General features: G+C 38.4%; 1 protein-coding gene across 1 annotated transcript in view; it reads left to right on the top strand.

Annotated features, from left to right (window-relative positions):
- The window catches only part of NEB (nebulin), a 194,957-nt gene that overhangs the window by 112,082 nt on the left and 56,250 nt on the right, over positions 1–26,625 (top strand). Inside the window, exons 81-109 of the mRNA XM_077830379.1 lie at positions 673–876; positions 1,922–2,026; positions 2,655–2,762; positions 3,501–3,812; positions 5,412–5,615; positions 5,818–5,922; positions 7,412–7,519; positions 8,288–8,599; positions 10,821–11,024; positions 11,268–11,372; positions 11,981–12,085; positions 12,183–12,494; positions 13,595–13,699; positions 13,973–14,071; positions 14,744–14,845; positions 15,073–15,180; positions 16,502–16,813; positions 16,973–17,081; positions 17,167–17,267; positions 17,782–17,886; positions 18,885–18,992; positions 19,095–19,208; positions 21,507–21,704; positions 22,677–22,781; positions 23,298–23,402; positions 23,495–23,599; positions 23,987–24,094; positions 25,068–25,181; positions 25,513–25,710. Of these exons, the coding sequence (XP_077686505.1) occupies positions 673–876; positions 1,922–2,026; positions 2,655–2,762; positions 3,501–3,812; positions 5,412–5,615; positions 5,818–5,922; positions 7,412–7,519; positions 8,288–8,599; positions 10,821–11,024; positions 11,268–11,372; positions 11,981–12,085; positions 12,183–12,494; positions 13,595–13,699; positions 13,973–14,071; positions 14,744–14,845; positions 15,073–15,180; positions 16,502–16,813; positions 16,973–17,081; positions 17,167–17,267; positions 17,782–17,886; positions 18,885–18,992; positions 19,095–19,208; positions 21,507–21,704; positions 22,677–22,781; positions 23,298–23,402; positions 23,495–23,599; positions 23,987–24,094; positions 25,068–25,181; positions 25,513–25,710 (4,380 nt within the window). The remainder of the gene's footprint in view (positions 1–672; positions 877–1,921; positions 2,027–2,654; positions 2,763–3,500; positions 3,813–5,411; positions 5,616–5,817; positions 5,923–7,411; positions 7,520–8,287; positions 8,600–10,820; positions 11,025–11,267; positions 11,373–11,980; positions 12,086–12,182; positions 12,495–13,594; positions 13,700–13,972; positions 14,072–14,743; positions 14,846–15,072; positions 15,181–16,501; positions 16,814–16,972; positions 17,082–17,166; positions 17,268–17,781; positions 17,887–18,884; positions 18,993–19,094; positions 19,209–21,506; positions 21,705–22,676; positions 22,782–23,297; positions 23,403–23,494; positions 23,600–23,986; positions 24,095–25,067; positions 25,182–25,512; positions 25,711–26,625) is intronic.

Below are 26,625 nucleotides of genomic sequence, written 5' to 3'. Positions count from 1 at the left end.
CAAGTGGGGATGCCACATTAATAACTGTTGAGATATAAGGCTCTGTAGGCCCATCAAGGTGACATGACGATAATCATGGGGGATTTGCCCACCTCAACGCTTTCTACAGTTTCTCCTTCCTTCAGCAGCTCTTCAGTGGTTGTTTTCATTTTTTTTTCCAAATGTGGGTCCTAGCTGTGAATTCCCACAGTGCTTATCAGTGGCTACTTTTAACATACTCGAACAGTTGCCTTGCTAACGCTGTTGTGCTTTTTTATGCATTAGTACATTTCTACTGAATTTGTGCCTATAGGTGGGGGAATGTGGTGTGAAGATTGACAAGGTTTGTGTGCTTTCTTTGAAGCATTTCTTTTGTGCCTTAGCAATTATGTGTCATCAATGAACTCTTCACTACAGAGGGATCACGATGCTAATGCAGCATCTGTTACCAGTCCAGTTTATCTATTTCCACTTTTGGTATGTTCATGAAATACATTTGTAAGAAACCAGGGAGTGTTTTCAAGAGACTAAGAGTCAGGGTTACTTGGTTACAGTCCTGGCTTTGCTATGTGACAGTCAGTTCCCGTTGTGGGTTACTCTTTGGGCAGTGCAGAGTAGCTCCTTGCGGTGCACTGAGAATAAACTCACATTCTAGCCATATATAATTAATAATACAATTATGTTTGTTTGTAGAATGTGTACAAGTCAGACCTGGAATGGCTGCGAGGCATTGGCTGGATGCCAGATGGCTCAGTAGATGTGGACAGAGTGAAGAAAGCCCAAGAGCTCCTGAATAACAGATTGTATCGAACGCGACCGGATGAATTAAAATTCACCAGCATTGTTGACACACCAGAGATTGTGCTGGCGAAGACAAATGCTCTGAATCAGAGTGGTGTAAGAAATGTGTTACATTTGTGCTTGAGGGTCCCTGTGCATATTGTGTTTTATTATTTAAAATAAAAAGAAGAAACAGTATGTTTTATATAGAATTCAAGCTGCCAGGGACAGCTTTTAGAAGGGTCCTTTAGAAGGAATGCCTCCTTCAGGGTTTTAGAAGGAGGCATTCCCCAGTAACTACTGATCAAGGAATAAACAAGGTAATGTGAAACCCTGTCACTGATAAGGAATGCAAATCATTGCACAGTATTTATTTCAAGCAAATAATGAAACAATTATTAAAACAATCTTCCAGTTCCAGACCATTGTTCTGACTATCTCCCCATGCATTTAGAGTGAAATCTCTCCCTCACTGAAGTCAATGAGAGTCTTTCTATTAATATGGAAGTGAACTGGAATAAACCTTCAAGAAGGAAGATTGAGCAGTTTATGGTTTCTCTATTGCATAAAACTGTCTCTCCACTTTAAAGTGTTATATTTATAAGTAATATAAAATGGTGTATATATGTATAAAATGAATTTTTAAAATAACTACAGTGCTTCCCCTTGTGAACAAAATGACTAAGTTTATTTATTTAAACCCATTAAATAAAGCAAACACCTCAATTAGAAGAGGATCCTGCCAAAAGCAATCCATCAAACCCAATACATAATACATATAGTTTAAAACTGAATAGCTAGTCTTGTCCTTCACAGTACAGCTATACAAAAGAGTGGATGAATCTACTTCCCAATCAAGTGTGAATTGGAGAATGAGGGAAAACTTTTGAGAGGGACATTTTTTGGGGGAAATGAATTAACCAAAAGGAGATTATTCAGAATCCCAAAAAGTCTTAATTTAGACCTGATGTCTTTGTTCAATTTCAGTAAAAAAAAAAAAAAATAGCTTAGTCCTGTTTACATTGGATCAGTGGGAGTTCTGCTATTGGATTCAGTGGGAGCTGGACCAATTGTCCAAGATGAGATCAGATATATATCAGAAATAGTAAAGATAAATTTCTCAAGATTGTACTAAATATCTCTGTGATTGCTTTGTCCTTAGGCTTTATATCGAGAGGTTTGGGATAAAGAGAAGACCCAGTTTACCCTTCCTTCTGATACCCCCGAGATATTGCAGTCCAGACTCAATGCTGTGAACATCAGTAAGGTAAGATATTAAAGTAAAAACTCAGGCCATGGTCTGACATGTGTATTCTAATGTATTCAAAGCTCAAAACCTGCTCCATTGTATATATAAATAGCTAAAGTAAATATCTAATTTCCAAATGAATTAACTTGTGAGAGATAATTCGTGTTATGTTGATGAATAAGCTGCGGCCATTGTACCCAAATTACCACATATTAACTGAATCAGAACTTTTAGAAAGAAGGTAACTTCCTACCATATAAAAGGGAAACATCAGAGATTAAAGAGCTCTTATCAGTTTTGGGCTTGATCTATAAGCCTTAGTCTTAATGATTTAGTCTTTGGATAGATTCTTTCTTTTCACTTAGGGCCAAATGTGTCTCAGTAAATGTATTTTAGCACAAGTAAACCTTCGGTAACCATAACTTATGCTCCCTCAGAGGCAGCTGTGAAAGTGATCCACATAGAGGAACAGATTGGATTTTAAAGGGGATTTTTTAAATTTAAAAACTATACTGATTATGATCATGTATACACATTTTATATTCCATTATGAGTAATTTGAACTAAATTTATATTGATTACTGTCAGTGTAAATATTTTTCATAATTTGTCTATGTGTATGTTCACATATTCACTTCATTCACAGAAACTGTATCAACTAAGCTGGGAAGAAGCCAAGGAAAAAGGTTATGACTTAAGAGCTGATGCCATTGAAATAACACATGCCAAGGCTTCTAGAGACATTGCTAGTGAGGTACAGTCTCACATCTTATTTATTTTATTTTGGGTAAAGCTAATGTAGTGTTCTTATTAAAAACACTACAAATTTATTTATATCAATAGCCAATTCAAAAAATGTTGTTTTAAAACTATGCATAGGGTTCTAGCAATGAGTAGTATATTTTATATTATTTATAATCTTAGTTGCTTTTTATCAGGATTTTAAAAATGTCAAATGTCAAATAATAGTTTCACTCAAGTATGGTCAATTTAAGTAGATCATAAGCCACCAGTGACTATGTAATAGTGAGAGTTGGTTGAATTATTTTGTTAATAGTTCAGGTAACTAAATATTTCTGCTCTGTTTTGCAGAGGCTCAGGTAAAGTCCTGAAATGAAATCAGAAGTTTTGGGTGCTTCTCCAACCCTCTGAAACTTTTGGATTGGAAACATGGTGGAAAAATATTTTTAATATGTGCTTCTTTCCATAAAACACATGTAGAGCTAGCCTACAGCAATTAGGACCTCATCCAACTTCTGCTGAAGTCAGCTGAAAGATTCCCATTGACTTCAATGGAAGCAGGATCTGGCCTTTAATGAGAGGCCTTGTAAAGAAATAATCCTTTTAGTTTACTTACATTTTAACAACTGAAACTAAACATAGACACTTTAAACTTCAGTTGCAGAAACATTTGTACATATTTAGATGCCTGATGAAAATGCTCATTTGTTTTTATTTCTTTTACTTCTGTTTTTTACAAATGCATGATTAGTACAAATACAAAACAGGTTACCGCCAGCAATTAGGCCACTATGTGGGATTCCAAAGCCTTCAGGACGATCCCAAGTTGGTGTGGTCCATTCATGCGGGCAAGATCCAGAGTGACAGAGAATACAAGAAATATTTTGAGAAATCGAAGACCAAATACAGTAGTCCAGTGGATATGCTGGGAATCGTGCAGGCTAAGAAATGTCAGACACTGGTCAGTGATGTTGATTACCGCAATTACCTGCATCAGTGGACATGTCTGCCAGACCAGAATGATGTGATCCAAGCTAAGAAGGCCTATGAGTTACAGAGTGATGTGAGTATATCAGTATAATACATAATAATTCCCAAGAAATACATTTTGTCTAGGAAGAGGATACCCAAACTCACACTAGATTTTAACCTTTAAAGACAGAAATATATGATGAACGATTTACCAGGCATTTACCATAGGAATATTTTTACAATTTAAAAAATGTTTCCCCTTCTTCTGTCTGACATTTTCTAGCACTTTTTGGTTGTTAAGGAAAAGTTAGTACATGTGACTCCATTTTGGTTTGGGGCCCACCATTGTCTAAAAGCAAGCACATCATGCACCAGGAGGAGTGTTCCTTAGACACTGCATCCCTGTGAAAATCCTCCTCCTTGTCTCCAGCCTGCCTTGATTCCCAGTATCTGGTTTTTGTCAGTCTCTAACTCCCTATCTCCTGGCCTTTGATGTGAGGCCTCCCATCCTGATAATAAAAGTTATTGATGCATGGCTTTGTAATTAACATACTGGTTTAGCACGAGGAATGTACCAAGCAGGGATAGGTGGTAGATAAGAAAAGGGTTTGTTTATTGGCTAAGGTTTCCGATGCACGAGGGCAACATGCTTTGCGAAAAAGTATATAACCTTTGTATAATCTGCATTCGGGGTCCCCTCCTGGCTAGCAGGGGGGCACCACACTCGAGCGTAATAAACTTAGTGCCTTTTGGGAACTCTGCAGTTGTGGACTTTGTTTATGTGCCTCAGCCTAGATTCGAACTGTGCGTGACCTATCAGGTATAATTCGCAGCATTTGTGTGCGTGACCTATCAGGTATAATTCGTAGCATTTGTGTGCGTATCCTACCAGGTGTAATTCGTAGCATTTGTGTGCGTATCCTACCAGGTGTAATTCGTAGCATTTGTGTGCGTGTCCTACCAGGTATAATTCGCAGCAGTTGTGTGCGTGTCCTATCAGGTATAATTCGTAACATGGTTCACTTGGATGCTTTTTATCTTTTGCAAAGAAGGGTGTGCCAGAGGCATTCATTTAGGGCAAGGACCTTTAAAGGAAGGTGTCACATAAAAAGCATCACTGAACATTATGTGGTGGATTTAAGACCAAAACAACTATTTTTGTTGCGCTGTTCCCTTCAGGGTAAATATGAAGCAGAAATAAAAGCTGGTGATATAATTCATTTAGTTTAAACTAAGAGAGTACAAATACAATTTATTTTTCTACTTGTCTGACTTTCTCTTGTATTTATTCTGGGCAAGAATGTGGCTTGTCCTGTGCTCTCTTATTTCCCTGTGAGGACTGTCTCCATCACTGGTCACAGCATGGTAGACGGAGGGAGGGAGAGAGCAGCCTGCTTCGGGTCACTAACTCTTTTCTAATTTAGTGGGCAGGCAGGGAAAAAGACTGGGTGGAGCCTTAATTCCATTCTTCCCCCAGATACACTGGCCAGCGCAACGGTGTTAGTTTATACAGGTAGCAGATTAGTTCTTCCCTAAAGTAAGGGGGAATCCAAGAGGAAATTGTGACCATGAGAGTTACAGCTGTCTGTTTGATCTGCTCTTGGAGCAGTGTAGTACAGTACCTTACTAGGCACTGACAGTAAACTCCCATTCCTGCCCTGTATAGCTAACAGAACAATTTTGTTTGTAGAATGTGTACAAGTCAGACCTGGAATGGCTGCGTGGCACTGGTTGGTTGACCCAAGGCTGTGTGGATGTGACTAGAGTGAAGAAAGCCCAGGAACTCACGAATGACAGATTATACCGTCAGCGGCCAGACGAATTGAAATTTACCAGTGTAGTTGACCCCCCACCAATTGTCTTGGCTAAAATCAATGCTCTGCAGATCAGTGAGGTAAGATGGACCTTATATAACCATATATTTTCTATATTCATGCTGATAAATTTGTGGATCTTTCTGTTGTGTTAAAAACACATCAGAAGAGAACAGTAATATATATTATAGCTTATACCATGAGATCAATTAATTTGAAAATAATATAGTACAGGATCTTTCACGCTGTAATTGAATAATGCTGTCTTTACTTTCTCATTAGCCTCTCTATCGTAAAATCTGGGATAAAGAGAAGACACAGTTCACCCTTCCTGCTGACACGCCTGTCATGCTGCAGTCCAAAGTCAATGCTCTGAACGTCAGCAACGTAAGATTTTTAAGTAAAAAATATGTAGTGTTATTGAAATGAACATTGTCATACACAGCTGTAGTTTTTAGCCTGCCCTATTTTAGAATTCTTATTATGAACGGCCTGGTTCTGACATAAACATAGATATACTAATTTTATTTTTTGAACTGTTTTGTATTTTAGAATGTAGATGAAGAATTATGATTTGTTTAAGCATAATACGTGGTTAATGAGCCCAATGTTCATGAAGCACAATGGGCCAGATTCATTAATCTGGAGTCAGCGGTGTTCTATCCTCTCTTACCTTTTTCTTTGACGCCTGTGGAGGTTCACCAACTTACTCCGGCAGCTAAAACATGTACTTGTTGCCTGTCTGTATATTGTTTTCAAATAGAGCCTATCAGTATAGTATCTACAGCATAATCTTCTTTGTCTGGTTTAATACACCATGTGTAGACAAGGAAAACAAAATAGTCTCCATAAAGATAAGCACATTGGTTTTGCATAAATTGTCCTCTTTATGACAACTTCCAAAGGGGAACCTACGGGTTTGACCAAGATATTTTAGGCTCACCTACCATGAAGAAAAAATGAATGACATTCTTGGGCTTGGAGGCCCAGAAAATTGTCTATCTTTAGAAGAATGGGAGAACACTTCATTCTTTTGTTTCCATCTTATATACTAATAAAGTTCCTTTGAATATAGTTGCTTCTTGCAGCCTTATTTGGACACATAACATTATTCTTACATGGTTTTTATTTTCAACTTCCTTGTTTTCTTTTTAATGGTAATATTACAATAATTGTTTCAAAGTGATTTTTAAATCTTTTAATATTGATTAATATTGATTTTAACTGTAATGTTAAAAAGTCTTTTAACATTACAGTAATTTATAAGAGCATAGTAAATGTTAAGTTTTCAGCAGAAGTGCCAGAGGTTATGGGCCTACTGCAGGAGTGGGTGGGTGACATTCTGTGGCCTGCAATGTGCAAGAGGTCAAACTAGATGATCATGTTGGCCCCTTCTGGCGTTAAAGTCTGTGAGTCTATAAATACAGCAAAATTTCTAATGAGGTTATTGATCAGTGACTTCTCTGTGGGTCTAATATAAGGCATAATCCAAAGACCATTGAAGAAAATGAGAACCTTTCATTACTTCAGTAGGCTTTGGACCAGGCCCACAGTGTGAATGGATCTGATATGCTGTATCTATGGCCACATTCCCACAATATGCTATGTGTGGGGGAATCCTTCTGCCCATATAGTCTCACTGAAGTCAATGGGGCTGCAGATAGGCACAGGACTCTGTGGATCAGAGTTCAGGTTTGGGACCTATATAATTAATCATTACATGTGTGTAGTAATTATCAGTTAAAGGGATAGGAATAATTTAGATAACCCACAAAACTGTAAGGATCAAATGAAAACATCCATGCTGTAAATCTAGGGAAAATATGATTTATGAGAAAAATGAATTCTAAAATTGTGTCTTTGATTTTGATTACAGAAACATTATCAGCAAGCCTGGGAAGATGCCAAGATGAAAGATTATGACTTAAGAGCCGATGCCATTTCTATCAAACATGCCAGGGCTTCCAGAGACATTGCTAGTGAGGTACGATCTCTGTTCCTTCTCTTTCATTTCTATGAAAGGCCATGCCTATTCATCCTCATATAAAACACAGCAGACAACTGTGTAGCTAGCTAAGCTCAATTCAAAGCTATTGTGTATTCATATATGAACAGCATGCTGTCTTGTATATTTGCATTATTTTAAATCCTGTCTTGACCCTCTCTTTCTAGTAGAACTTAAAATTTGCTACTGGTAAAATATTAATGATAACAAAAGATTGTATTTTGTATTTGTTGTATCAAAGTAGTTTCAGTAGGGGTTCAGAGAGCTATTTTGCAATACACTGTAAAGTTTTATCCACCAAACATTTGCAGTAATTGAGGTACAGACTATATTTCTGCTGCTCCCAATACATAATTCAAGGGTGTTATTTTTGTCAGTACTGCTGTCAAGATTTCTGTTAAAATCTAAAATGTAGCAGTGCTTATAAACCTTACCAAGCAATTGGAATAACTGTGTATTGTAACTAGTGAGGGAATTCTGAAATATTTTTCTTTTATCATGGTTTTAAACTGTTAAGTTAGATGGACCACATTTTCCAGAGTTATTGTTGATTTGGGGAGTCAGGTTTTGGGGGCCCAATGTGAGACACTGTACAGTGGACCTGAATTTCAGAAGTGCTGATCCAGTACCCTTTAAAATCCTTTATGGGTTCCCAAATTGGGCACTCATAAACAGTTGTTGCTTTAGAACATGTAGACTGGCAATTCATGACTATTTCTGCTAATGTTTCCTCTCTGTGTTTGTTAGTACAAATACAAGGAAACCCACGAGAAACAGAAAGGCCACTATATCGGATGCCGAACTGCAAAGGAAGATCCCAAATTGGCATGGGCTGCACATGTAATGAAGATGCAGAATGACAGAGAATACAGGAAGGCTTATCACAGTTCGAAGGCTAAGATCAACATACCAGTTGATATGGTTTCTGTCTATGCAGCCAAGGAAGGCCAATTATTAGCGAGTGACGTTGACTACCGCCAGTATTTGCACCAGTGGACATGTCTGCCAGACCAGAATGATGTGATCCAGGCAAGGAAGGCCTATGAGCTACAGAGTGATGTAAGTAGGAGTGTATATACAAGTGGGGATGCCACATTAATAACTGTTGAGATATAAGGCTCTGTAGGCCCATCAAGGTGACATGACGATAATCATGGGGGATTTGCCCACCTCAACGCTTTCTGCAGTTTCTTCTTCCTTCAGCAGCTCTTCAGTGGTTGTTTTCATTTTTTTTTCCAAATGTGGGTCCTAGCTGTGAATTCCCACAGTGCTTATCAGTGGCTACTTTTAACATACTCGAACAGTTGCCTTGCTAACGCTGTTGTGCTTTTTTATGCATTAGAACGTTTCTACTGAATTTGTGCCTCAATGAACTCTTCACTACAGAGGGATCATGATGCTGATGCAGCATCCGTTACCCGTCCAGTTTATATCCACTTTCGGAATGTCCATGAAATACATTTGTAAGAAAGCAGGGAGTGTGTGTAAGAAAGTAGGAGTCATTGTTGCTGGGTTCCAGGTCTGGCCCTATTGTGTGATAGTCCACGGATCAGTTGACCTCTCTTTGCTTGAATTTGCCATCCGTAAAATGGGTGAAATAATGTGACTGATTCCCTTTATGAGCATAGGAAATGCAGTGTAAACCCTCAGTGTACATGGGAGTAGCTGCACCAGAGGGAATATTTTACCTCAGGTGAGGTTTACGTTTCAAATCAGCATATTCTGGAGTCTGGATCAATACATCTCCTGTCTGGCTCCACCCACTCCTCAGCTACTTTTAAGGTTATGTTGGCTGGCTCCAGGCCCTCTATTCTGCAGACATCATTAGTTTATTCCTTTTCATCCAATAGTATGGTGATAGGCGGGAAAGTAGTTTTTGCAGCTGGGCTGGTAAATTATCTTGGTGGTTGTTCAAAGCTAAGTTACAAACATATTGTGGAGAGGACTCTTTGAGTATCTTTTTACTTCACTAACCACCTTCATAGGTCTTCAACTGTGATGGCTTTCCCTTTGGATAAGCTATTCAGCCATACAGCATATGGTCACTTGAGAGAGACTTGACAAAAACCCTCTTCTCAGAAGCTGTTTCTGCCCAGCATTCTAACTAAGTGCATACCTGGGAGGCAAACTACACAAATTCTGATCCTTGCATTGCAGTATATTACCGCAGGGTTGATAAAAATCAATGATTTTTTAAATTTAAATTGGATTTTTGATTTTGTTGTTAAATTATAGTAGGTTTATTGTTTTAAAGATATACCTGTTTAAAATGAAATCTGAATTTAATACAAAATATATTAAGGCCTAAATTTATAATCTCTTAAAACATTTATATAAATAATGAATATGCTGAATCCATGAAACGCTATCAAAAACTTTGAGTTAAAGACTACTTTTTTATATAAAGAAATAATCAGGGGGAAAGTATATAACTTTTGAGGTCAAGCTTTATAAATTTGGCACAAGAGGTCATGTAGTATATTAAGGACTTGATCCTGTAGGGCACCCAGGCATATTTGAAAATTTTCCCAGGCTGACCTGAAGTAATCAGTTTAATTCACTGACTGCAGTTAATTCCTCTGTTTAGTAAATCATTTAGTTATAAATGTGAAACATGTTTTGATATGAAAAGGTTATTTACATGACATCTAAGGTTGTTTTGTTGAATAAAAATAAATTTTATGTGCTCTTTTATGTGTTTTAATTAAATTCCAGTTACCATTCTAATGCAGCTTGACACAAATCATGAGCAAAAAGTTAATTATCAAGTAATCAAGCAATATATCATTCATCATTTTCTAACATATTAAAAATGTAAAATTTTTAAGAATCTGAAAATGTTAAGATATAACTGCTTAAATAAATGTACACAGTTATAGTGTACGCTTGTAGGTAGCAAAAAGATGTTCCAAATCTAGTGTAAAGGCTCTATTTAGTTGTAAATCAACATGTTTGAATGGTTATATCAGTTAATGAGAATTTACCTTTCTTTAGATAATAGCTGAAAGACAAATGGAAAAGTTGATTAAAATCGATTATTTAAATTGAGGTTTTCCTCTTGGTGTTTTAAAATCACTGACTTAAAATCACTTTGGTTTAAACCAATCTACTCTGTCACTAGTATAAAATAACTTTATATAAAAGTCAATAAAAGAGAGTTCTGTCTCCAGCTCCAGAGTGTTTAGTATTTTCCTACCCATCTACATTATTTAGTATGGATTAAAGTAATGAAGGTATTACGTATGACAGTTATGTTCCTCTCTGACCTTATCTGTCATAGGCCTTATATAAATCTGACTTGGAATGGCTGCGTGGCATTGGATGGATGCCAAGTGGCTCTGTGGAAGTGAAGAGAGTGAAGAATGCCCAGGACATCCTGAGTGAAAAGATGTACCGCACGCCTGTAGAAAGTTTGAAATACACCAATATTGTTGACACTCCAGATGTTCTCCTTGCTAAGACTAATGCTGTGCAAATCAGCCTCGTATGTTACTTCATGCTTATAATATAAAATTATTTCAGTGCAATATATAATTAAAGAAAACCTCGCTGCTAAAATGTTAAACTAATTATTTGTATTTTAAATTAAGCTTAGAAGCATTCCAAAAGTTTAGACTTTTAGTGTTCATAATTCTGGGTGGACTTTTGGCCCACTGTGCTGTGAAGTTATACAAAAGGACTGACATATTCACAATATATGTGAGCTCACCATTTTTTATTTTCATAGTCCAAATACAGAGAAGCTTGGGACAAGGCCAAGACTACGATCCATATGACGCCAGACACACCTGAAATCAACCTAGCCAGGGCGAATGCTATTCATGTTAGCAATGTAAGTATATCTGTAGGATTTCTTAGGTTTCTATAAGTTGTTATCTGTATCCTCTGAATTTTAAGATTCTACAGTATTTTCAAAACGCATGATTTAGCCATGTGAATACCCACTGAAGTCAGCGGGAGAGTCACAGGTTCAATCCTCATGCGGTGCTTTGAACATCTCCCCACTACGAATATAATTTTTAAAGTATTTAGACAATTTTTTTGAATATTTAAGTAACAGCTACTAACAATGCTACCCATGATAATTTCCTGCTATCACATTAAATATTAGCAATACAATGCATTATTGAAGCCACACATTTTATTGAATTAAGACAATTGCTAGCACTTACAAACTTCTCCTAGATCTTTACAAACTCACTTTAGTTCAGTGCTGATTGCAGTTCCTTAAGCTATACCTTCAGAGTACTGGAAGCACCGCATTGTATTTGCAGTAAAAGAACAGACGACTTCATTTACTTCAGAGCTGGGCTGAACAATGCACAAGCATAAGTGACAGTGAAATGTTTTTAATGTGAATACTTTAAATGCACAATTGTTTAATTGATTGCAGATGTGAAAGTACTAGAAAAATGATGGGCTAATTTTCTATCTTCATAGAAACTATATAAAGAAGCTTGGGATGAAGTGAAGATGAGCTGTGATTTTAGGGCAGATGCCATCCCAATTAAATCAGCCAAAGCCTCAAGGGAAATTGCCAGTGATGTAAGTATGGAAAGAGGGCATTTCTAGATTTTCACAACCATTTCTAAAGCCTCAGAAATGTTAGTAATTTATATGGTGGTCTTTGCTCTGTATCCAGTATAAATACAAATTAGATCATGAGAAGCAGAGAGGACACTATGTTGGGACTCCAAGTGCAAGAGAAGATAACAAAATACGATGGGCCCTGCATGCAGCCAAGCTTCATAGTGACCTAGAATACAGGAAACACTTTCAGAAGTGGAAGACAAAGTGCAGCATACCAGTGGACATGCTTCCCATTGTGGCAGCCAAAAACTGTCAGACTTTGGTCAGTGATATTGATTACCGTAATTACTTGCATCGGTGGACATGTTTGCCAGATCAGAATGATGTCATACAGGCTAAGAAAGCGTATCAACTACAAAGTGATGTGAGTTAACAAATATTCATATTTTGTCTTCTGTAGTATTGCCTTCTCTACATTAGTCTACTCCAGCTCTAACTGAAGTTAACAGGAATTTTTCTACTGAATTGAATTGGAGTTAGATTGGGCCTTTTATTAGTAGATATATAATTTTATGCCATTATTATTACTATTACTGTAGCACATAAGTATATATAGCTCTCTACCAAACAAGCTAAAAGACGGGGTCCATAAAAGATCTCACATTCAAACTCAGATACGCACAATATTTGAGATAAACATTGGGTCACCGGCACTGTAATTCTGTAAATATAAACGCATTAATTTTAAAATGAAAGGGCAAGGTAATATCTTTTATTGGACCAACTTCAGTTGATGAGAGAGACAAGCTTTTTGAGCCACTTCTCCAATATCCTTGGACCAACATGGCTACAGCTACACTACATACAATAATTAAGCATTAAGACATAAAAACTAGATAATTGCTGAGTGAGCATAGCAATAGCATGTATCACATGGTCTTATATTGTATAAATGCAAAAGCAGAAAGATGTTTACCACTTGAGAAATACAAGAGTTGCTTTGAAATTGTCTTTATTTCTACCTGGGGTGCCATATTACTGTTATAATTTGGAATGTATAAACTAAGAGAATACAGTTAATCTTGTGCATTTATTGATCATTACATGCATTGCTTTGGTGCCATGGACAGCCAATGTCTAGACATTTAAAGCCATCTAATAACAAACTGTATTGATCTCATATAAATTAAATTTTTACAATAAAAACATGTTTAGGGTACAGATGGTTAATATTTAGCTTCTCTGGTTTGAATGGTAAAAGACAGAACACTATTAAAGGACACTACATATAAGTAGTTGGTGAAATAGATTATAGAACTTGGTATAACTTAATTACTTACTGGACTTAATACCACGTTTATAATATGGTGAACTTAGAGATCACATTGATATTAAGCCCAATAGTGTTCACCTTGAAATCAATGGAAGTGAAAGACGAGCAGGGTCAGACCTATTATTTATGAAACTAACCATGTCAAGCAGAAAAGTCAAATTAAAGACATGGATTCTATTTTGTCTCCACAGGCTGTTTACAAATCTGATTTGGAATGGCTACGTGGAATTGGGTGGATGCCAAATGACTCTGTTGGAATCAACCATGTCAAGCATGTCCAAGATCTCCTGAATGAGGTAATTATTAAGTATAAGTATTAAATATTCACAAGTATGTTATTAACTGCATGTATTTGTAATTTGCAAATGCATCAACATTTTACTTTTACTGTAAATTTTGTAATAAAAAAGCTGGAACTTTCCACTATATTCGTCTTGCATTGGCTTGTAAATTAATTCTGGTCTTCCATGTAGCTTTTCTTTTTCTCTCGCTAAATGGAATTGTTCTATCTGGGTAGGAGGTACTGTAATACAATTTAATTATAATTCCATTGTTTTGCCCTTTTACAGAGAAAGTACCGCACAAAAGCTGAAACTCTGAAGTTTACTCCAGTGGCTGACAGAGTTGATTATATCACGGCAAAACAAAGTGGTGAAATTCAGAGTGATGTAAGTATATTGGTTTATTTTCGGGCTATTAAATGTATCTGCAAGACTTTGTCTTTAAAAGGAGAAAAGGTAATCCAGACCTCATTCTGGCTCAATACCTGTGGATTCCTTGAATTTGTGGGACTAATGTGAGTATTGTTGAACTCATCCACTTACTTTGTGCTGAAAGGCACTAGCTTCTGAGGAAGAGTGATTCCCTCCCAACCATTGTGAACTTTGCAATATGAGAAACTCAACAGTCCCTTCACCAGCCAGGACAGAAACTGGCATTTTATGGCTAGAATAAGTTATGAGAAGGCAGAATGTCATTTTTTCTGACACTTTTGAAGGCCAGCATATGAGCCCATGCACTTTTTATTCAATGTGCCTCTCACTGGAAGAGAATAGGCCAATATCAGCATTTTATTTTCTGCACCAGTACAAATTGGGACATGCCTCCAAAGGTACATGGCTTTGGACCACGATCCTGGAGTTGCCTTTCTCACATAACTTCCTCCATTTTTTAATGACTGTCTGTGTGGTTGGGTGTCTTGTGTGAATTTGGGTCTGAAAAAGTCAACAGTAATAATCCTTATAAATCATTTAATATGTATAATTGTGGTCTTGATGTTACATTTTCTAAATGTTGTGATGACCTTATAATTCATTTATTCCATAAATCCTTTTTTGCAGATTAAATACCACCAAGACTGGAATGCCATCAAGTCAAATTATACTCTAACAGACACGCCACAGCAAGAAATGGCCCGAGAGGCAGCCAGAATTCTTAACCAGGTATGTGTTCACCACCTGGAAATACTTGATCATCTGACAATTTGGAGTCACATTAATAACTTACTAGGAGAATGTATAATATTTGGACTGATTGTCTTTCTAAGAATGTCCTGGAGTCAGAATCTCAGCTTCTAATATTTTATATGGTCACATATCGACAGAAGGTGTGATGGTTATAGTGGTTTTATTCTTGGTTTTAACTTTCTTTCATGTTTTATTTCCTACAGAACCTATACAAGGAAAGCTGGGAAAAAGTGAAATCTACTGGTTATATTTTACCTCCAGATGCTGTGCTGCTTCGTCATGCCAAGCACTCTGGTGATGTCCAAAGTGAGGTAATCACGTGACTTCAGCAGGAGATTGCTTGGGCCTTGCAAACCCGCAACCTCAACAGTTTATATTCAAAAGGCTTCAGTGGGAGCCAGCCCCTAGCTTTGTTTGTGACCTTCTCCAGCCCACTGCCCTCTAGCTGTCTCTAGTATCAACCTTGTTTTATTTAATATAGGGGTACTGCTGGCTAAGGGCCAGGTTCTGATACACTTACTCTCCTTGTCACCTTACTCCATGAATAGTCCCCTTTAAGTCAACATAGGTAACGGCCTCAGAATCTGGTCCAAGAGAATAGCGAATGCTGTGATAATGTGTAAAGGTGAAGGCCTGTTGTGGCACTGCAGGTTTGCCCCACCTTAATTCCTCCAAGTAGAGCAGCAGGAGATTCAGTCCAGGGCAAGGAGAAGCCAACACACATTAATCAGACACCATGGTCCCTTCTAATAAACAGTTCATCAGCCCCAGATTTAGGTTCCCCACATTTACAATCCTCACCCAATTCTCTGAGTCAGGTTAGGCTTGTCTCCTGGTGCCTGAGAGAGCAACTGCCACTGACTACAGTCTGTCTGGCTTCTGCTCTTCTCTGCCTCCTGCTCTTATTTATATAATTGAGCCCTTCAGGGAGGAGCCTCCGTGATGATCTCCAGGTTGTAGATTCCAGCCTGTTCCTTAAAGAGATGCTATCCTTTTCCCCATACACCCTTTCCTGTAGTGCAATGGGTGGAATTCTGTTGGCCATCTTTAGGAGTACAAGAGACTTTGTCATGAACATTCCGTAAAATCAAATACACCTCAAGTATTTTGGCATAAAACACATATTCAATTACATGATTGCTTGTCAATAGCTGACTATGCTCATTTCTAAATAAAACAAGTAACATTGCTCAGAGCAGAATTTTAAATACAGCTTGGCAAACTATTGATGCAATTTTCAAATTCTTTTTTTCAAGCTATTTATAAAGCTATGGTTATATGCAATTGTGAGCAAAGTAATTGCAAGGTGTTCTAGCTGTGCTGAAGAAGTTGCTGTATCCCCTGTTTAAAATGTGGCAGAAAATTAAGCTAGATGGTTGCATTGCCATTAAAGAGGAAGGAATATATATTCTAACATTATCACTCACCTCATCCTATAGTATATGTATCCTGTAATGTACTGAAAATTGAGATGTAATTAGCAGCACATTGCCTGTATAATAGGGTTCCATTTATTCCTGATGTTAAAGAAAACATAGAGTTTACAGGATAGAAAGAGAAGAAAAAGGTTCAGTTGTGTTCAGGTCAGTATTCAGTGCTGACATTTAAATATCTTTTCTCCTCCCTTGCCAGCTGCAATATAAAGCTGAGTATGTTAATCACAGAGGTCACTATGTTGGTGTTCCCAGTATGAGAGATGATCCCAAGCTGGTGTGGTTTGAGCATGCAGGCAAGATCCAGAATGACAGATTGTACAAATCAGCTTATCACAAATCAAAGTCAAATATTAACATTCCTGTGAATATGATATCAATCTTGGCGGCCAAGGAATGCCAGACATTGGTCAGTGATATTGATTATCGGCAATACCTGCATGAATGGACGTGTCACCCTGACCAGAATGATTGCATCCAGGCAAGGAAGGCCTATGATCTACAGAGTGATGTAAGTGATTTCCCTTATTTATATTACGTGATTTTGACTCTTTGCGGGTTTATGTACATGGCCTGTACCACGTAAACTTAAAAAACCGAAAGATTTCTCTTTAGTTTAACTCATGCTTTTGTCTATATAATATATGTATTTCTTTGCATTTGTTTTCAGAATATCTATAAATCTGATCTGGAATGGATCCGGGGTTGTGGGTGGATTCCTTTGGATTCAGTGGAACATAGGAAAGTTAAGAAAGCCCAAGAGTTAATAAATAAGGTGAGTGAAAGTTTTCACAAATACAAGTTTCCCTCCTATTTCCAGTGCATGGTATTTAAGAAGATTTTGTCAACTCTTTTTGCAGAGAGCCTATACGAAAGAAGCCCTTGATAACTATTCCCATTTCACAAGTGTGGTTGATACTCCGGACGTTGTTTTGGCGAAGATCAACTCTGTCAATCAGAGTGATGTAAGCCTTATTTTTTTGGAAACTATAATAATGTATTAGCAAAATTATTAGATGGCCTGATTATTACTGCTAGAATGGGGTCTACAGTTAATATATTAATGCAGCAGTTTTGTTTGGTAAAAGTGTTAAATAAGTGAGCAACACAATATTACTGTACCATTACATTTTGCATTTAAGATCTCCAAAAATCATAGTCGCTATACATTTGGCTTAAATTATTTTAAAAAATCCTGTTCTAGGTGAAGCCAGTATAGTACACTGGCTTAATTTACAGAACACCTACTAAAATATTTCTGCAAATCAAGAGTTTTCATATCCTTAGAGTAATGTATGAATTTTCTGATGAACCATTATGATGATACTTACCTAGGTCCCAGAGTGATTGGTATGCACTATATAACATAATTCAGATAAGGTAGTGCAAATGGGTATAAATGCTTGTTTCTCACAAGCAGACCAATCAACTAATTTGTTTCCTAAAAGTCATTAACACAGTCTTTATTTTCTTCTTTAGCTGAAATACAAAGAAACATTTAACCTTGACAGAGGCCACTTCATTGGTTCTGATGACACTCCAGCATTGAACCACACCAGAGAGATGTCTAAGCTCTATAGCGATGTAAGATTTGGTAAACAGCATATCTAACTGACTGAACTTAATTTTATTATATATTAATGTTAACTGTAATTGCCCAGTGGATAGAGCACTGGACTGGAACTAAGGAAACCTGAGTTCTATTCCTAACTTTCCTACTGGCCTTCTGAGTTACCTTGGGCTAGTAACTTCCCTTCTGTATCCCATCTATACTTACCTTCCTTTGTAGAGAGCTTTGAGATCTACTAATGAAAAGTGCTCTACACCGGCAATATGTATTATTATTACACATATTTTGCATGTAGAAAAATGTTTTAGATTTTGTGAAACATCTGGATATATTGCTGATGAAACTTAGTTTTATTTACTGCTTAAAGGCCAGATTGTGAACCCTTTATTCACATTGCTGAGCAGTTACTCATGTGAGTAGTCCCATTAACTTTAATGGGTGAGTAACTATACCTGCCGGGGTCAGTAATTGCTCATTGATATGAGTAAAGGTTTTACAGTCTAGCCCTAAATTATGTTTATCGTATTTAACACATGTTAAACATCTGTCTGGAAAACACCTGCCACATGGGGGGGCTACCATAAATAAATTCTAATAATAGGACTTGGCAGGTTTGCAGGTTTGTGAGGCATACATCTGGATATACATCTCTTCCAATTCCAGGTAGTGCTTTTATACCAGGCTTCCCATTTAAATTATGAAAGGAGGATATAAATATTAGAGGCCATAGCCCCAAATCAGGAAAGCATTATTACTCAAGTATGAACGCAAAGTTAAGCTTGTGCTCAAGTGCTTTGTTGTACTGGGACAGAGATTATGATCCATTATTCACACTGAGAAACACCTTACTTGGTGAGTGATCCCACTGACTTCACTGGGGCCATTTGTGGAGTAAGGTACTACTCAGTAAGAGGGGAAGAAGCTGACTCTACATATTTTGCTAATGTGGGTATGTTTACTGGTAAATATACTGTACATTTAATCAAAATCTATATATGTTTTCTTTCTCTAGAAACAATATAAGCATTCATGGGAAACTGGTAAGGCTATAGGCTACACTTTGCCTCCAGAGTACATCCCTATTGTTGGAGCTAAGCATGCTGATTATATTAACAGTGAGGTTAGTATGAATCTTCTTTTAATTATATCCTGCATATCTTTTTTTTTGTGGCATTGCTTATTTTAATGATCTCAACAATTTTTCCATGTGAATGTTTTGCAGCTTAAATACAAAGAATTCTATGAGAAGCAGAAGGGCCATTACCTGGCTGGGAAGCATATCTCCGAATTCCCCAGTGTCATTCATTCTCTAGCTTTCCAAAAACTAAGGAGTGCGGTGAGGGTTTTTTCTTGCAATATTTTCTCTTTTCCATATTTAGTGTGTGCCTAACTCTGATCCTACAATCCCATCCACATGAGGAATTTGCACATAAAAGGCCTTTAAGATTTAACATTTAGCTAATATTACTGTATTGATGAAATCAAAACATTATTTTATATTTGCATATCTTTTTCTGAGCCATGGGTGTTTAGCCAGGGATAAACAATTATATACGAAACTAGGAAACTAAGAGGAGAGGTAATGAAAGATTAGATATATTAGAATAGAAAAAAACATAAGCTTTTACTGTTTGCCATTTACTCCTGGGGGAATTCTGTGCCACTGCGCATGTGCAGAATTCATGTCCCCCGCAGATTTCTTTGCTTCCCCACAGAAAATGACTTTCTGACAGCGAAGCTGCAACAAAAGTAAAGCATCACTTCCTTGCAGCGCAGGTGCAATGTTTTAGACACCCAGAGCAGCCGGCAGAGAGGTAAATCACTGTGGGGCTGGGGACACCCCAGCCAGTGGCTCCTACCCGGAGCCAGGATGAGCTGCTAATCCCAGCTGGGCTGGAGGCAGGAGAGGTTGGGACTTCCTCTTCTCCTACAAGGAGTGGCTGGGGCTGTGTCAGACCCACCTCCAGAAAACTCCCCCAGCTGCAGGAAGCTCAGCATCCTCAACTGCTTCCTGCCCCCATCACTCCTCAGGTGTGGTGGGGAGGAGTCACTGTTCAGGGAGCTACTCCCCCATCTACCCAATCCCTGTGCATCCAGACCGCCCATACCCAGACTCCCCTGCCAAGCCTCACCTGGTACATCCAGAACCCCCCATGTCCTCCATACACAAATCCCACCCCACTGAACTTCAATCCCTGCATCTGGAGCCCCTCTGCACCCAGACCCCCTGCTTTAGGACCCCCACCCCTGCACCCAGACCACCCCCCACTGAGCTCCCTGCACTCAACCCCCCACCCTGATGCCCCACTTCCTACGTCACCCTGAGCCCGCACGTCCAGACCCATGCCACTGGCTGCCAACTAGCTGCACCCAGACCTCCACTCCACCAAGCCTCACTTCCCCAGCACCCAGACCCCCCTGCTGAGAACCCACACCCAGACCCCTTGGATGAGCCCCAACAACCTTCATCCCTGCAGAGACCCATTGCCCCTGCACCTGGACCCCCCCCCACTGAGCCTCTGTGCATCCAGATCCCCCCACTCCTAGACCCCCCATTGAGCAGCCTGTACCCAGATTGTCCCACACAGAATCCTCTCACCCCACTTCTGGATCCCCCCACACTGAGCCCCTCCACACTTGGACCTGCCTGGTTGAGCCTACCTGCCTCACACCTGGTGCAGAGGGGCATGGCTCCAGCATGTTTCTAGGGCAGGCCCAGGCCTTATGCTGTGTCGGGTTCAGCCTCACCGCTGAGTCCATGTTCCAGGGGGTCGAGGAGCTGCAGGGTGATCTCCCACCTTCGTGCAGCCAGTGGCCTTTGCTCCCCACTGCCATGCTGGAGCCTCTGCATATATTTATTGACAAATAAAACTTGCAGAATTTTAAAATATTGTGCGCAGAATTTTTTGATGCATAATTTTTTTTTTGGCACAGAATGCCCTCAGGAGTAGCCATTGTGTGAAATCTGAGTAGAGAGATGTACTGTATTGCTTAAGCTACCATAGCTTACTAGAGGATTCTGATTAGAGTTAGGTGTTAGCTAGCAGCACGTGGTGTACTAGGCCTGTTAACTCTAGCAGGGAGTTAACTAGACAGTGATATACATAATGGTCAATCTGTTACCACCACTGCCTCACCACTTCATAATCTCCCAAGGCACACATACAGTTACAAACAAATACAGTCACTAATATTGTGCATGCAGTTAGACAGGGAGATCTAGCTAGCCATGTGTTAATAAGATTTGATGAAGAACAAAAACAGCGCTCATGACCACAAGAAATGTTGTTTTCCCAGCCTCATAGATTAAAAGTGGTAGCTGGAGTTTAGGACTGCTTTTACCTCAAAGTCTCATGCATTTTCTAACCAGCTGTGTGAATCTAACAGGACAAGGGCCACTCCTTCTCTTATAGCAGTCCAGTAGAATTAATTTTAAACATTTTAATTTAATTATTAAGTATTTCTTCAGCATTATAGGCTCAGTCCTGATCCCACTGCAGTCAACAGGAGTTTTGCCACTGAGTTGAAAAGGTGCTGGATTAGACCCTGTGAGATAGCTCTGTTTATAGTCAGAGCTGTGCCTGAAAAATACACATTTTTACTCTCTACCCTCTCCCCCATACTTCCTTTCCAGCTGGCCTACAGAAAGAATTATGAAGACACCAAGGCAAATGTCCATATTCCAAGTGACATGTTGAATCACCTGTTGGCTAAAAAGTGTCAATATATCCTCAGTGATCTTGAGTACAGAACCTACCTCCACCAGTGGAATTGTTCACCTGAAGAAAATGATGTTGTTCTAGCCAAGAAAGCCCAGGAGATTTTGAGTGATGTATGTACCCTATTTAGTCATTCCAAGTTCGGGTAGCTTCACAGCCTTCTGGCTAAATGACTTTTTTTTTAAAAAGTACTTAACTGTGCTTCCAAATTGCTTAATAACATCATTTAATTGAATCTGCCATAATGTTCAGGGGGGCTTTAAGCAATTTCTCATAGGATTTTTCGTGAGCTTGTTATTTATTATTTGGTTTGAAAATTGGAAAAAAGTTAAGATTTACAGGCCTAATCCAAGTCCACTGGAGTCCACATTAGGTTTTTTTCCCCTAGCTTTCAGTGAGCTTTGGGTAAGGTCCTACAGAAACACACAAACCTGACTTGTGCAAGCATGCCAGTAGCTTCTAACCACTAGGGTTGGCATGTTGGGAATATAAGATGTGGTCAAAGCACTGCAGTGATCCTCAGGCATCATAATGCTCCCTTTGGACTGCTCTAACTTACACCGGGGCCAAAACAGCTCCCAGAAGCTCCTGGAATCAGAGGAGTGCAAAAGTGGTTTACCTGTGCCTTCCACCTTCGGGTGCACCAAGGATAGGGATCAAAGTCCAGTACACTGGTACAACTGACCAAACAGGTTGGAAAGCACTGGTTTAGTTGACCATATAATTGTACTATTAAATCAATATGAAATGGTCCTTTTCACCCAAAGAGGTCTGATTACATCTGAGTAATCTGACTCTACATGGTGTGGGTTGCCACTTTGTTTTACTTTTACTTCTCATATTAATTCCTGTAGAAAAAGCTGAAAATAACACAGACTAACTGTGCTATTAAACCCTTTCCTTCATTCTCAGATATAAACTTTCAAAACTGATTTTAATCAGTGAATAAGACTGGGTCACAGCCTTGAGTAGCATTCTGCCTTGCTATGTGGGAGACATGGGTTTGATATGGGGAAGATGCAGTTACCACCTTTCAGGTAGGGTGCACATTTTCTGGGAACTGATTTAGTTTTTCTTCTCTACAGGTTGTGTATAAAGATGACTTAAATTGGCTAAAAGGACTTGGATGCTACGTCTGGGACACCCCACAAATCCTGCATGCTAAGAAATCATATGATCTCCAAAGCCAAGTAAGCAAATCTTCCTTAAATAAGAAGAGATAGTGGGCCACATTTTTATTTCATTTACATTCCTTGGGGTTTGCACCACCATAGCTGTGAGCAGGGCTTGATGCTGTACAGTATGCTTTAGATCAGCAAAATAAAAAAGTTGCAATGTAGTCTTCCAGGCTTATCTGATAGAGACATCATTATTTCCGCCTGCTACTGAAAAAAGCAGAGAACCAAGAAGAACTGAAAAGGATAGCAGTTTAACAGAGTTTGAACAAGCAAGTTTATTTTAATCTGAAGATGGTGAGATTGGTCTGCTTGGATGTGGACTTTCCACTGCTGAAATTTCTTCATGTGGAGTGATCAGCTCCCAAGACTTCTTGCTGTTAACATTTCGGAATAAACATTATAATACACAGCATAGAGGCCTATTTTAACAAAGGGAATAGATGGCTGATGGACCTGGAAAACATGATGAAGTTGCTAGGGAAGCAGGTCTAGGTAGTCTCAGAACACTTTTTGTTTGTGTTTTCTTAGCTGAAATACACAGCTGCAGGAAAAGAGAATTTGCAGAACTACAGTGCCGTTACCGATACACCGCTTTATGTGACTGCGGTCCAGAGCGGCATCCATGCTAGTGAGGTGAGTCATTCCCCTTTTTCCACCCAGAAGCTTTCCCCCATTCCCACAGATAGTTAAAACACAGTGAATTAATCACTATATCTTTCTTAAAGGTGAAATATAAAGAAAATTATCACCAAATTAAGGACAAATATACAACTGTGGTGGAAACAGTGGATCACGAAAGAACCCAAAATCTGAAACATCTTTTTAGCAATGTGAGTGTTTTTAACTCTTTTGTTTCTTTCAAGGAGCTAGTGTGATGGGATTTATTTTATTTTTGCAAACTCCTTAGTTCCAGATGCTAGGCAAAATACAGTGTATTGATAAGCTGATTCCCTGTATCAAAGTACAATTGGGGACCAATTCTTGCAGGAGACTGGGCCCCAGTGGATGAACAGTGGCTTTTGTCACTCATGGAATGAGCTTTTGAGCCTGGTGGGTGATTATTCTGAACCAGCATTCAGTCTACTGGGCTTGAGTAAGAGTTCAGAGGTCTGCCGAGGTCTAAGTTAAGATACAAAGGATTTTGAATGCTTTCCTATACTGTGTATTACGTAAGAGTTTTGAAAACCATATTCAGAGATCTTTGTATCCCCACTCAGAACCTGTACAAGGAAGCCTGGGATAAAGTGAAAGCCACTGGTTACAAAATATCCTCTGATTCCGTCTCTCTGTCTCGTGCCAAAGAACTGAAGCATAATGCTAGTATTGTAAGTGAACATCATGTTTTAAGCTTCTCTATCTTTGCAGCTCATTAATGCTAGCAATAAAGCCCTTTTCTGCTTTGTATTTACATAGTACAGCTGTACAAAAATTTAATATTACTATTTATTTTTATTTCAAATGTGTGTCTATGAGTAGGTACACAGTTATTCATGCAACTAATTTCTTCTTCCCTGGCAGCCTTATTATCTATTGACCACAAACTGGTTCTTGCTTGAAACAACACCCTTCTCAATCTTTCTACCAAATACTTCAATAAAAGATTGGTGACTTATATCCCTAGCCAAAGTTTGCTTTCAGCAACTTCTTTGCTTTTTATACTTCCAATTTTTAGATGTAAGACAACAGGATCTAAACCTCTGGCTAGATTTGAATTTGAGATACTGTTACATTTGGTGGATTTAACCACACAGGTTGAACTAAAGACATAGTTCTGTGATTCATCTTTTGATGAGCAAAATTCACATTTTGCGGTACTGTTGGAAAGCTCTTCCTGACAATCACTATACAAGACGCATGCTAGATGGGCCTCATTCAGCAGTCCATCCTATGCAACAAAGTACTTAAACATGTGCTTGAAGTTACACATGTGCTGAATATGGATGGATTCATGCACATGCTTAGCTGCTTTGCTGAACTGAGACCCATAAAAGATAGTTCCCTTCCTGAACATTTTTATATTGACCTCTGTAAATATAGAGAGCTGGAATTATTTTCTTACAATAAATTTATCAATTCATTTATTCCTGCTATTTTACAAAATTCCTCTGGAAGTAGTCGTTATCTATATGACATCATAGGTACACCTAACAAAACAGAAAACAAGACCCTGCCCTGAACTGCTTTCAGTCTCCACTGACTTCAAAGGAGTTGTGCCCACTTCAGTCACCAGTGAATTTGGCTCTAAAAATGTAGTCGTCTTACTGGAGGAAGTCATTTTATCTCCTTGTCTCTGCTTAGGTCAAGTATCGGGAAGAATATGATAAATTTAAAGCACTTTACACTCTACCCAGAAGCGTTGAAGATGATCCCAACACAGCAAGATGCCTTAGAGTTGGCAAGCTTAACATTGATGTAAGGATCTTTTTTAAAATTTCAGTTCTCCTGATAGTCCAAGCAACCACATACATTAATCAAGATTTCAGATTTAAATATGTGTGTGGCAACTATTGATATTTACTAAACTATCTCCAATATGTATAGAAATATGTTTTTGTTTGTTCTGCTACAGCCTTTGGTAGTGTATCTGTAGAACAGGGTCTACCCTACAAAAACTACCATGTTAAGGACCCTACTTATAACATGAAAGTGCTTGTTCTAACTTCTGTTGCATAAGAAAATCAACAATTTAAAATGATGTGTCACTCTTTTCTCCCATTATTAACATAATATTTTAATTTCACAGCGTCTGTACAAAGAAGTCTATGAAAAGAACAAGGCCAAAATCCACATTCTTCCAGACATGGTAGACATTGTAGCTGCTAGGGCCACACAGAAAAAAGTCAGTGAAATTGATTATCGCCTACATCTCCATGAGTGGACCTGCCTACCAGACCTTCAGATCAACGCTCATGTTCGAAAAGTCACTGACCAGCTCAGTGAAGTAAGCCTACAAATTATATTATGTCACTGTTCAACTTTCAAAAAGATTTCTATTGTTAGCTTCTGTCTGTAGTAGGTGAAATTGTGTTGCAGAAAAAATGTTGGAATGTCTTGAGTTTGCAATATTTGTGCATTGTTTTATGTCCACACATAACAGCTGTCCAAGACTGTTTAAAAATATTGCTTATTCCACAGGTGTTTAGCTTAGATCAAGCTGAACAGGTACAATCTGGTTTCTCCCCGGTATAAACATCAGACCATAGCACTGCAAGTCTAGTGATCAGACAGTTCTCCAAACTCCTTCTTATGTTATGTTTATAAATTACCCAGAGTAATTAATCAATAGTGCTAAGTACTCTGGAAATTTGGATGCCCCGGATGGGTTGACCCATGCGGCAAAAGGCTCTCCATGATTGCTCCAATATAGGGGCAGGCCAGAGGAAGGGCCATAGCATCTGTGTTTCTGCAAATCCAGTGGCCGCAGTAGAACATGCAAGTGTTATTTATAGGCAGTAGATGGATGCAGCTCAGTTACTCTGTCTATATGCAGGTAAAGTGAATTTCATCCACAGAATAGATACACACACCAACAAAGTTCAGAATTGCAGTCTTTTTTCAGTACTTCTTTCTTTTTATTACTGTCTTTCATACTGATAAGTATAGCAGCTGGAAACAGGGACTGTGAGAATTCCTTGCATTAGCACAGGTTTATGATCTCTCTGAAGATTTGTGTTTTCTGCTTAGTTTCAGAAAATACAAATTTTCACACAGTTGCTTAGATTTTTTTACAGTATGTTTGGGTTGTATTTCCTTTAAAAAAAAACACTCAGATTTTGAAAAAAAAAATGCCCAGAATCTGAGAGAGACACTAATCATTTGTATTTGGCAAAATTCCCTGGATTTTGAAATGCCCTGT

The sequence above is a fragment of the Eretmochelys imbricata genome, chromosome 11 (genome assembly GCF_965152235.1).
Source record: "Eretmochelys imbricata isolate rEreImb1 chromosome 11, rEreImb1.hap1, whole genome shotgun sequence".
Classification (NCBI taxonomy): Eukaryota; Metazoa; Chordata; order Testudines; family Cheloniidae; genus Eretmochelys; species Eretmochelys imbricata.
This window is presented reverse-complemented; position numbering and strand designations above follow the sequence as displayed.